The following is a 13,517-nucleotide window of genomic DNA, read 5'->3' on the forward strand; positions in this document are numbered from 1 at the left end:
ATGCTTCAACAGTGATTAAAAAATTTTAACAGTGCATTATTATTATTATTTGTCAGAAATTATGGGAATTGGTTCATTTGTTCATAATAATTAATTAACACGTCATAAATAACTAATTAGCAGTAGTAATTAATTATTTATGAAAAACTTAACTTTTTTTTCATGGTTTATAATTCTTCATGGAATTGAATAGCTATATCGTCTAAATTTCCTTCAACCTTGTTGGTCCCAAATCAAAGCATTTCTATCGCGTAAGGTAACCAATTTCAATTTGATGGCACGTTGTTAATATGACTTGAATAAAAAATGATTCAATTCAAAATTGAATTGAAAAATGGTTCAAAATAACACATTATTTAGTTTGCAGAAAATTTGCAAAATGCTATGATTTAAATCACCAATATGAATCAACTTTCAGCCAATTTTTCTGAGAGTATAAGCACATAGTTACAACGAAAAAAAATCTTTTTTTATTTTCTTTTTTATCACTTTTCTTGGTCATACAATACATTTTTTTGAATGTTTACAACTGATGAAAAACCTAAAACATTTTTACCATGACGATTATACACAGCAAATAACAAAAAACAATTATGTTACGAAAATTTTATTTTCAAATAGTTAACAAATATAAAATTAACAATTAGTTGAAAATAAGTAAATTTAGTTTGCTAAACTCTCTTTATGTTTAAAATAATACTTAAAGTTATAAAGTATTGTTCTAAATAGGGAAGGTTAAGAATAATTAACAAATATATTTATAACTCCAGACTATTAAATATGCAATAGCAATTTATTTAGTAAAGATTTAATAAAATGCAAAACAAAAGAAAAAATTAATTTTAATATGCATTTAAAGCTTTCTGAAAGTTGTGCAAATTTTCCAGAAAGTCCCGACCTGCTCCTAGAAGCCTTCAACGCCCGGGTAGTGCCCACATTAGGAATCTACGTTTTAGACCATTCTGTGCTTAGGGAGTTTAAAATAATAAATCGTTTCATTTCATAATTCATTACTTCTATTCGTGTAAATGTAAAGCTTCAGGGTGGGCGGATTAAATATTAGATAGAGGTATTTATAATTTTAAGAAAAGAGTATCCGAAACTTTGTTCCAGATACTTTAATAAACTTTAACACTAATCTAATGGGGATCGGGATAGCGTGGTGGTTGGTAGTGCACGCCCCCAGTGCCTTAATAGCTTACGACAAAAACCAATCTAATATAAAAGTAATGTAGTTGATTTAGAAAAATATAAAACGTCATAATTATTAGACTTACACTATTTTTGTTAGAACGATTATTGTTTTGAAATTTATACAAGAAAACAATAAATTAAAGAAATAAAATAATTGTTTCCTTACCTCCAGTATTCAAATGTTCTCCCAAACTGTCGAAAATTCCCATAATATTGAAGGCTCTTCTTTCGACGAGATTCGCCATTTTGCACAGCTTAAATTTCTCCTTCTCCGAAAGTAGTATTTATCTGGACCAGTTTAAAATCTGAAAAGAAATATTTTAATTGATTTTTTGGAATATAACTAAATGATTTATGCATTTTTGTTGTTTACCTAAATATGAAAAAAGAAAATTCAAATCACAATGTAAAAAAACTTCATTTACATCAGAAATAAATATTAAATAGTAGGCGATATATTTCAAGCGCTTCAAATGCTTAAATTATTTCCACCCATGCTACATAAACTCATCTCGGTGCCCTGGAATCTTGTTTTATTAATTTGAATGCTGCCCTAGTTAACAACATTAGTTTCTTCCCAACTCTCCATAACGCTTGGATATGCATTTTACCCTGATTTACCTCAACGCCACTATAATTTTCTTGTTCTGTTTTTCTTCCTTATTATCTCTCGGCATCTGTGAATTTTTTAATTTTGTTCCTTACCTTTATTTATTCTATCTTTCTTTAGCAACTTTAAATTTTTTATTTCAAATCATTTTCGTTTCTTTACTTTCACGTCTTGAAAATAGGCGCCTATTTTCGAAGAGATTGAAATATGTCGACTATTATTTCATATTTGTGTTTATGTGAAGCGAATGAAGCTTTCAATCAGGCAACACACTATAATTGTTCAAATCAATAAATAAGGAAGAAAAAAAAAGCAATAAAAACCCTTTTTCATAAAAATTCTTAAGCTGAAAATGAGAAAACATTTTTTCAACGACAAATCAGTGTTATCTGAAAGCGAGAAAGGATATTTTCAACTAAAAATCAGTGCTATAAATGAGCAAACAAATTTTCAATTAGAAATATGTGCTCTCTGAAAATGAAAAAGTATTTTTTTCAACTACAATTCTGCGCTATCGGAAAACGAGAAAAAAAAATCAAAAACAAATCTATAATAAAACTATCTTAAAACGAGAAAATAATTTTTCAACTAAAAATAAGTGTTACTTGAAAACGAGAAAGCAACCTTTCACTTACAAATCTGTGCTATTTCTGTTTTTACTTACATTAATTAAAAAGTTTATTAATTGCATTTTCATTCTTGTCTGTTATTTCGATACTTAGGCTTCTTTTCAATACTGAAGATTGGTATTCTGCCAAAATTTCTGTATAAAATATTGAAAATTGATATTCTGCCCATAAAAAGCGTTAAATTCGTAAATTCGTTCATAATTATTCAAAAAAATTTTAAATAATGATAATAATCAAAGATAACATTTGTCAGAGATCGTAATTAAATTTAAGTCTGTTTTTCTTTCTTGTACTAGAAGAAAAATCTCTTAAAAAATAAATTTCAGTTTATTTTATAAACCGTTGTTGAACAGCCGACCTAATTTTTTTGCGTTTACGACAACTATTGTTCAACTCCGTAACCTTGTAATTTTGAATAAAATCCAGAAGACAAAGAAACTCCTGGATCAAGTATTGGAAGAAATTTCGCCTTTGTGGAGGGCTTTTTGATGGAACTAACCCGAGTTTGCGTTACACGGAGAGGAAAGTCACAAAAACCTCCCATAGTTAGCTCGATGACAAGGGGACTCTCACCCATGATCCATCTACCAGTGTGGTCGGTGCAAGCCGGATGCGGAATTCGTATCGACTAGCCATAGCTGAATCGACTGACCATTCATATCGACTGCTTATAGAAGACCGATCATTTTTGCCTTTTTCCTTTTCTGGGAACTTTTTTTTCATTTTTAAGGACATTTGCATTGATGTTTTAAAGGAAGTATTCTTTTTACGTAATTTAGATACTTTTTTCTTTTAAATTCGAATAAATGACATCACTCATTAGGCATTTAATTCCAAATATCTTTTTTTATTACATTCTCAAACCAAACTCAGAAGCAGTTAATCAAAATGATTAGCTTATTCAATCATTTATATGCAAAATTGATTTCATTCGAACAAATAATTTATCAAATACAATATAAAATGCCATTGCAAGGATATTTTGTTGTATTAGTTTATACTTTGAAGAATTTTTACCAGTCTTTAGGTTTAAATAATTTTTTCTAACTTTTTTGATTTTTAAAACAACTTTCAGATGTTTTTTTATTTACCTTGCCTGATTTCAGAAGAAATTTGTATCAGTATACACATGATTGAAAAACTGAGATTTAAGTTTTAATGGATTAAATTCAAAACAACGCGAAATAGAATAAACAAGTTTAATTAGTAAAATAAAATTATATAAGCATATAAATACATAAATATAAGTATATAATATCAATATACAATAAAAATACAATATTTACTGACCTTTTTTTTCTTCTTCTTAGTTTTGGTTAACAAGCCAAAAATGATTCCTTTTTTTCTGTCAGATATTCTGTGTTATAAACTATGCTTCTAAAAACAAAATGCAAATATTTTATTACAAAAGTGTTATAATATTATACATTTTAAGAAAATAAAAAATTTGGCTAAGAGAATATTAATATTATATATATATATATATATATATATATATATATATATAGCAATTATTATATAGAAAACTACATAACTAGTTTCAATATGACTTCAATTAAAAAAAAATTATTTTAAAATATCAATTTAATATATAAAACAAAATTTGCGAAAAATAATTTGTCACACATGTTATAAATTGTTAAATGTTACTAAAATATGTATAAAATATAATACAGAAAAGAAACTTATAAATCAGTTCCATGGAGTACTCATAATAGATGTTCTTACGCGTTAGTTCTCAAATTTCAAATTGGGTTCTGAGTTTTAAAATATTATAACTTAACTGTCCAACTGTCCTTGCAAAGAACTGGTTGATATACTTTAAAATACAGTAAGAGAACAGAAACACTTTCAACCTTCTGATCCATGACCTTAACAATTAATTTAAGAACTATATAAGTGACCTTAGTACTGTCGTCTTCTTTTAAATGCGTATGAACTGATCGTTACCTAGGGCAATAGCTTCTAAATCTCGAAGCACGTAGATCTTTGTTTCATGTCTAAAGAATTGTTCGATGTCAAGGAGAGACAGTGATTTGGTTCTTTGTTTAAATGCACCAACAAACTGGTTCAAGTTATATCGAAGATGAGATGTTATCAATTGTCCCTGAGGGGTGTTTTTGTGTCTACCTTGAAAGTCAGAGGCCAAATTTAGGGAGCTATGACACCCCATGGTCTACCACAAAGTTAGGGAACTCCAAATATATTCTCCAATTTTTAGATTAATTTTATTAATGGTTACACTATTTTAATTTCTATACTGCAAAAGATCAACTTTACCTAATTTGTAAATAGTATTTGTAAATTTTAGTAGTTTATTATTATTTCCCTCATAATGATGCTTTCCTTTCTTTAAATTCCCCTATAATTAGAGGTATGACTGAATGAAGTGGGATTATTTTTGAGTCGTATATGAACATATTTTTGACCCAATGTAAAAAATGCCAGATCAAATTATGGTAAAAAGTACCAGAACTCAGCATGCAGGTACCTTTTACCGTAAAATTCATTTTGACCGGAATATATTATGGAGTAAAAAAATCCGATGCACTGTTAATTTTGCAGCAATAAATACCGTAATATCACTGAATTAATCTAATTAAATGAAAAATACTTCAAAAATTGCGGTAAAATATTTATCCTAAAATGAGAATGAATTTTACGCATGATGCACCCAAAGTGCCAGTTCTTTTCTCCCTAATTTGATCCGGTATATTTAATATTATGTCTATCGAGTATATTATTTGTTCTTATACTGTTTGCACCATACTCATATGTCTAAAAGTACTAGGCTATTGGACTATAGGCCTTTTTATATTAGATCGAATACTATTTGTCAATAAAGGAAGAAAAATGTAAAATTATCCTATTGTGTGGTCATTCGGGTAAAAAAAAAATATTTTGATTAATCAAACCACACTCTACGGTTTTAAAATCATTCAATAGATAATTATTTCGTTCAGATGGTAACGGTTTAATGGAAATTCTGGTTTTCAAAATTAAAGTTCTTATTACCATACATATAGTAAAAAATATATAACTCAAAAGTAAATTTAGGCGAATTAATGGTTTTTATACCATACTAGTAATCATGATAAAATTACCTAATTTTATTGCATATTATCAAATCATATTTTATTGTTACATTCACCTAAATCATTACCAAAGTGCTTCAGTAAAAATTACTGATCTGGAAATAATTTTAACAAAAAAATTTAAAATACTGTTTCTCGATAGTTAGTTTAAAGACTTCGTTGTTTACTAATTATTTCAACTATTCCAAATTAAATCATGATGTCATATTGTATCTTATTTATGGATTTACAGTTGAATTCCATCTACAACGTTTAGATTATTATTTTTTATCACACGAAAAATCATATAAATATAGAATTTTCGTTTCTTGCAACAGTATGTATGCATAAAAGTGTTGGACTATTTAACTATTGAGAGTTTCGTATTAGATCTGAATGTGTTTACTGTGTATGTAAAAGTATTGGAATACTTTGATCATTACGAGAAGTACTGTAATTAGACTATATGTAAATTCTAACGAAAAGAAATTCACCGAAGGTAAGTGTGCACTGTAAAATTCAAACATATTTTTCTAATTTTCATTGAATTTTGCAAAGAATTTTTTTTCTATTTCATTCTACAAAAATGTTCTTATTTTAAAAAACCTATGGAAAATACATTATTTTGTCAAGTTTATCGCTACATCACATAAAGAGCAAGTGTTGCTGGAAACAAATATGAAGTATACATAATATTAAAAAGAAATAAAGAAAACAATTAGTAATATTAAAAAATAATAATGTTAGCTTTATGATAAATGTTTCGTTTTCAATTATTTCAATTTAAAAAAAAATGTTTCGCAGAAGAAAGCTATTTTAGAACATTTATTAAATGGTGAAATATAATAAAAATTTAAAGAAATACTCTAATTGACACAGAATGAAACAGTATGATCAAAACTAACAGAATATGGTCAAAATTTACCATATTTTGCCTCTATGGGAAAGTAAAAAAGTTCAATAATTTCTTTTTTAAGCGTTTAGATAATGATTTTGATAAAATTAAAAATGAAATACAGTTTTATAAGATGGGATAAAATTTGGTAACTTCATCATGATAACTCAGAGCATGGCTTTAAAACCATTTATTCGGTTAAATTTACTTGTTAGTTTTGTAGTTTTTACTAAATGTATGATAATAAGAACTATATTTTTGAAAAACAAAATTTCCAGTTAACCATTACCACTTTATCGAAAAAAATACATACTCAATGGTTTAAATACCGTATGTTTTGATTTTTATAATCAGAAATGTCATTTTTATAGTACGTTAAATTTAATTGTTTCCTCTGTGTTTCCTTTTAAAAACCTGTACTTAAAAAGTAAATTAAATGCCCATACATAATTCTTACTGTCGACTATAATTCAAAAAATTTAAATCTTCTAAACGACAATTTTTCTGAGTTTCTTCGCCTTTCAAAGTAACACTAAGTGACAGACCTTGAAAAATTAAACAAGTTAGTTCGTAAAGTTCAGTAAATACTGAAGAGATGAAAGAATTACAGTGTAACAAACGTGAGTGTTTTCTCAAAATGTGACCTCAGAAAATGAACCGGTAAAATTTCTCTCATGAGAGAAATTAGTTTCGAAATCCTTTCTGGATGCCGGAGGCTATAAAAAGAATAAAATTTGCCTGGTTCGGGACAGATGTTGCTAAAAAAAGTGACATTAGCTACTGAAATGAGTCGTAAAATGATATCTTCACGAAATTAATTTAATATTACAAAGTATTAGATAAGGATTTTTTTTAACATCTACATAATAAATTAAGAGTTGTATTTGTAACGGTTTAAAACTAACTCTTTCCAAGTGTTATTTAACTTTGTCTTTTTGATGTCTTATACTCACGGAGAAAATTATTCTGGTAAAATTACCAATACCCAGTCATCGCTGGGATTTGAATCCGGCTCCTCTGAATGAAAATCGAATGCTCTATCATCTGAGTCAAAGCACTCTATAAAATACCAACTCACAAACTGGCAAAATATGATTCCGTAAGATGATTAACTATTCTATTGCAAATAATATGCTTACCACACTGAAACAAATTATGGTAAAAAGTACTTGCACACTGAGTGCATCATTAATCAAATCCACTCTCACCATAAAATTTAATACCAAGATTTTTATAGAATATTTTTATTGTTTTTTATTGCATGTACTCACATTAAATTTTCGTTGTTTAGTTAATCATGAATGGTTACTTCTAAAATTCAATGTGAAACAAGTTTGCAGCCTTTCTTTTTTTATGAGGAGATTTAGGAATTATTTGATCATTATGATCATTTGATCGTAATGAGATCATTAACGAGTTTCATTAACTTAATACGATTGTTAAAATTAGTTTGAAGTTTATAAATACTAAAAATAACATAACAGCAGACAAATACCAACAAAGACGCTGTTTAACAGTTTTAATATATAAAAAAAGGATTTTTGGTAAAATTATCGCACTGTATGGTAATGTATTTCTGGTAAAAAAAACAATATAACTCTGGTTAATAAAACCAAAATATACGGTATTAAAATCAATCCCTGTGTTGAATTTTCAGTTAATATGGTAATGGTTTACGGAAATTTCTGGTTTTCAAAATTATAGTTTTTTTATCCCCCATTTAGTAAAAATTACGAACCGGAAAAGCAAATTTAACTGAAGAAATGAACTCTATACCATGCTCTAAGGTATCAGAATAAGACTACCAAATTTTACCACACTTATCAAATTTTTTAAATATTATAAAACCCTATTTTATTGTAAATTTTACCAGAATCCGACATCGGTAAAACATGCCAAACTTTTCTGTGCTCCCATAGTGCGAGAAATACTGTGCATTTAACCATATTCTGGCAGTTTTTACCATTTTTTTCTTAGTTCACCAACCACCGTGATTCCTTCCCATTAATTATTGTATCCCCTAAAAATGTCATATTTCACATGAAAAATAAGTAAATATTTGTTGATTAAGCATAATTACTAAGCAAAGAAAATGTTGTTTTTAAAAGTTTTATAATATAATTCACTAAAAAATACACTTTAATAATGTAATCATAATGTCCATGAATCTGTTGCACTGCCATGAATCTGTTACACTACCATGAAATCTGTTACATTACCATGTTATGTAACATATTTCATTCTGCTTCATTTACCTTCATCTAATTTCTAGCTTCCAAGTTTAATAATTTTTGCACATCAAAATGAAACAAAACAGTTGCGTAGGTGGCTCTAATGATTTTTATGTACTGGGATAAAACTGATTCTATTCATTATTTTCAAAAACGTATTAATAAAAAATAAATAAGCATACTTTTAATTATTTCAGACTCATCTTCTTTAATATCAGCAAAAATAAGCAAATTGAAATTCCATAGGTGCGAAATTTCTTCTCCTCCAGCTTTAACTTTGTCTGCCATTCCCAAGATATTTTAATCACATAAAATAATTTTAGTGCTAGTTTACTTTATCTCTATTTTTAGTGCTAGTTTACTTTATCTTATTCAGGGGGAACTACCGTACTATTCATAAATGGAATCCATTTCAATTTTAAGTATTCTCATGAACAACCAGAAATTGTCTACGGAAATACGTGACAAACCACGTTTTATAAGGCCGAAACGTTAGTTAAAATACATAAACTTTTTAGTTAAAATACATAAAATTTAAATCGTTAAATTTTTTCAGCCTAATTCTGTTTTAAACAAAATTATAGATCTTTGACTTAATATTTTTAAATGCGCACGTTCACCTTTATTATTTCTGTATTATATTAATCAAAAGTATATAAGGTGTTATTTACAAGTTGAATGTTTAAATCGGGGAAATTTCTTTTAAAATATTATTATATAAAATAAATATCTATATTCCTATACTATCCTTTAATCTATATCTATGTCTATTACTCCAATAGCTATAATCCCCGTATCTATGTGAAATAATTATATCTAAATGATGTTTTAAACTCATTTATTATATTACATACGTTTTAAAAAGACTATACACTTCCGAATTAAATTTTTGAAAAGCACAATAGCAAACTATATGCAACAGTATATGAAACATTGATAATGATACGATGTATTTTTTACATAGAAATAACTTACATAAGATATCAATTTTGTATAACAGGAATTTTTTTATTTAACTCAAAATTTCTCTAAAATTCAGTTATTCACGTAATTCAATTTAAGGAGATATTTTTTTCTAATAATAAGTACAGTCAGGTAATCATGATTAGCTTATATCGGAAAACAATATCTACTTAAAACAATCATGTTGTTAAACATGCTTTTTATTTGATAAACAGTGAATTGAAAGTAATTTTTTGATAATGTAAAGTATCTAAAAAATAATTAGTATCAGAGGATTGAAATTCATTTCTATAATGAATTAAAAGAAATGATATAATCCTATAGAGATACGGCTTTATTTTCGGGAAAACTTATTTATAAATTTGAAAGTTCTTCTTGGTTAAAAATAAACTTCAGATTACTCAATTATTTAAATTTGAAATCTCATAGTGTTAACAGTCACTAAATTTACTAGTTGATTTTTTCTGAAAAATTTCATTTTTGATTTAATCATTTCAATTACTCTTTTTTAATCTTCATTTTTTATTATGCACTATTTTAAGCTTTTTATTCCTTTTTTTTTACCTTTTATATTACTTCTTCTTTATACTGCCCCTTTTATGTTTCTTTATTCTTCATTACGTTCTATCCATTTAATCCTTTCTAATAAGCTTCTTTAATCTTCAATATTCAAGAATACTATTATTTTTTCTTTTTATGCTATTTATCTTTATTTCATTCCTTTTACTTTTCTTTATTCTTGATTATATTCCGTCCATTTAAAGTAATTTTTTTATTGATTTTTGAGGTTCTGTATGCAGCTTCCAGAAGTATTTATCTTTTTCTTCTAAAACAAAATTCATTAGTTTCTTTATTTTTATTTTATTATTTATTTATTGTTTTTTAAAGCAATTATCCAAAAATATTACATTTACAGCTAAAATGATGTATTTAAAGGACATACTTAAAAGAAAATGTTTAATATTTTACCAAAATTGTATGTATTATAAATATTCCAAGATTGCATCATACAAACTTTTTAAAAAACCTTAACAAATTATGATATTTAAGCATAAAAAGGAAAATTCTAAGCTTTGTTAAAAATTGCGATCACTTTTACAATATCAATTTCCAAAATTTTATACATATTTTATATAAGTTTTTAACTACATAATAAATAACGATTTGTTACCAAATTACAATTTCATAACTAATCGGCTATTTGCGTGAAACAGGAAAACCTCAATTATTTGAATGAATGAACGGAAAGTGATGAATTTTACTACAACCGTAACTAAAATATTTGTTAAGTCTAGTGTGAAAAAAGAAGGTAAGAATCATTATCTCAATTCAAGATCAGATCTCCTTCGAATCGCGATTCCAGTCACGTAAAAGAATCACCCTTGAAAAATAAGGAGCAATTGCATTGCATTGAGTTAATTGACCGTAGGTTTGACAAAAGTTATAAATGATATTAATCCTAGCCTTGACTAAAGGACAGTTTGTATTCTTTACCTTTATTGTTTTATATAGTTGATAAAGTCGGTGAAGCAATTCTGGTTTAAAAAGCATAAGAAATGTATCGTGTAAACACTAGATAAATAACTTTCATTGTAATTTATTGAGATAGTTCTTTTAGAATTCAGATAATTTTGTTGTGTACTTTTAAAACAGTAGAAAGGAAAGTTGTTTTGTTTTAACGCAACTAAATCAAAAAGGTTACTAAAAATAAAGAACTACCCATTTTTTGAACAGTGAATAATCAGAATAGCGTTGAATGAACATAAAAAATAAGGTATTTGTTATAAATTTGCGTGTAAATTAGTTAATAATAAAAGAGTTATAAGTGTGAGTATTTTGAATTCGATTTAAGCAATTTTTTTAACCTTTTATTATTGAACTGCTTTAAAGTATATTAAAGTCAAAAAATTTTTTAAGCAGCAGCAGTTAAAAAACGGGGAAAAATACCAGTCAACATCAGGTAAATCAATTTTGGTAGATTTATCTAAACTTTCTTTTGATTTTTAAGGATATATGTTTAATATTTGTAAGAATATTTGTTTATAATTTGGTTGGATATTTGTTTTTATAAAAATTAAATTGAAACTGCTGCTCTTCAGTTAACTTAGATTTACGTCGTGGGGTTTGTGCTTGTTTGCTCAAAAATAAATATTTTTTAACACAATGCAATTTAGAGTTTGGTTAGTTATATAACCAGAAGGTAATTCTTTTTTTCTTGCATTGTGTTTTGATAATATTTTTTTTGGAAATGGCATGAGAGAATCAACCCATTAAAAATTTAAATTTTTCTAAAATTTGAATAAAGTTGAGAATAAAGATAAATATAACGAATGTGGGAATTAAATGAAATGAAAACAAAAATGAAGAATGAAAATTGGAAAAAGAAAGTATTGATTATATTTTGCTGAAACATTTTTCCTTTTTATTTTCAATGAATAATATAAGGAAATTGTCCCATTCGAAATATGAATCTTTTAATAATGGGATTAAAATGAAAAGTGAAATGAAATAGTATGGAAAAGTGACTGACAGACTGAAAATTAAATAAAGGTATCGAGTCATATTTTACTGAAACAAATTTTCTATCTTTAATAAGTAAACAGAGAAAATTATCCCATTAAAAATGAAAATCATATTTTTAATTGAAATAAAAGTGAAAAAAGTGAAAGTGAAAATTTGAAAGAAAAAAAAAAGAATTGAATCATATGAAGGAAAAAAAACGAAATCAAATTGCATTTTACTGAAACAAAAAAAATTGTCTTTACAGAATATCGTAAAAAAACTGCTTTAAAAAGATTGTAATCCTTTTTTTGTTCCTTATTTTTTATTATTTGTTTTTAAAATTGTAATAGTTATTTTAAAAGAATAACATGAAAAAATCGTCTAATAAGATTTTAAATCTTTTTTTTAAAATTGTAATAGTTATTTTTAAAGAATAACTTGAAGAAATCGTCTTAATAAGATTATAAATCCTGTTTTTTTAAAATTGAAATTGTAATTAAATTGAAGATGAAACAAGGTAGATTTGAAAGACAGAATTAAATGATGTAAAGAAGCATGACAAAAAAAATATTATTTTATTGAAATAAAATAATAACTAACGGGAGAGAATCGTCCATCTGAAAATTTAAATGATTTTTTAATTGGAATAAAATTGAAGACGAGATAAGATAAATTTGAAGAGAGAATTAAATTAAATGAAAACAAAAAGAACAGCTGAATGAAATTTTAAAAAAATATAGTATCCAGTCCATATCATTAACTATTTTGTTTACTAACATAAATCAGGTAAGATAAAAAAAAAGCTTTCAATTTAAAGTTTTCAATTTCATTTGTTTTTCAATTTAGAAAAAATCAAGCCTTAACGGCCTTTTAAATTAAAATTTTGTTTTAATCAGTTTTTTTTTTCAATTTCGTTTTGTTTCATTTGATAGAGAGCATTTTGAGCACAATAATTTTTTCTAATTTTATTTAAAATGGAACTATTTTTAAAATATTATTGAGAGATTAAATTAACGGCATTTGTACTTGGAAAACATCATATATATTATTCACTATAATCAAACTCTTATGAGATATTTGAAATATTTAGCAATATCTATTAAGTTGCTAACATTCGGAAAGTGTACACTGTAAGAAATTTCGGATTAAATTACGGTAAACTATTTATTATAGAATTCATTTTTACCGGAAATGTTAAGGAACAAAAAATCTGATATACCGTAATTACGGCATAATATTTTAATGTAAAAATGGATTTTATGGCTGACGCAGTCAAAGTTTTAGAACTTTATTCCGTAATTTGATCTATAATTTTTTACAGTGTACCTATTTCACAATAATATAAATCAACAGTGAACTTTGTTCACTTTTTGTTAGCTTCAGTTAATTCTTTCGAATGAAATTCTAGCTAGTAAATTG

General features: G+C 26.1%; 1 protein-coding gene across 4 annotated transcripts in view; it reads right to left on the reverse strand.

Moving 5' to 3' along the window:
- Window positions 1–13,517, reverse strand: part of LOC107446178 (very long chain fatty acid elongase 7) — a 42,710-nt gene that overhangs the window by 13,190 nt on the left and 16,003 nt on the right. For 2 of the 4 annotated variants that reach the window (XM_043048011.2, XM_016060752.4), the window contains exons 2-3: window positions 3,724–3,810; window positions 1,361–1,499 (exon numbers count right to left, since the gene is read on the reverse strand). In XM_043048011.2, coding sequence (XP_042903945.1) covers window positions 1,361–1,439 — 79 coding nt within the window. In that variant the 5' untranslated portion in view covers window positions 1,440–1,499; window positions 3,724–3,810. Of the gene's footprint in view, window positions 1–1,360; window positions 1,500–3,723; window positions 3,811–4,107; window positions 4,484–13,517 lie in introns of those variants that run through there. The other 2 variants (XM_087161454.1, XM_016060754.4) reach the window with 2 other exon arrangements.

Source organism: Parasteatoda tepidariorum, chromosome 1 (genome assembly GCF_982258835.1).
Source record: "Parasteatoda tepidariorum strain Cologne lab strain chromosome 1, Ptep-v5.0, whole genome shotgun sequence".
Taxonomy (NCBI): domain Eukaryota; kingdom Metazoa; phylum Arthropoda; class Arachnida; order Araneae; family Theridiidae; genus Parasteatoda; species Parasteatoda tepidariorum.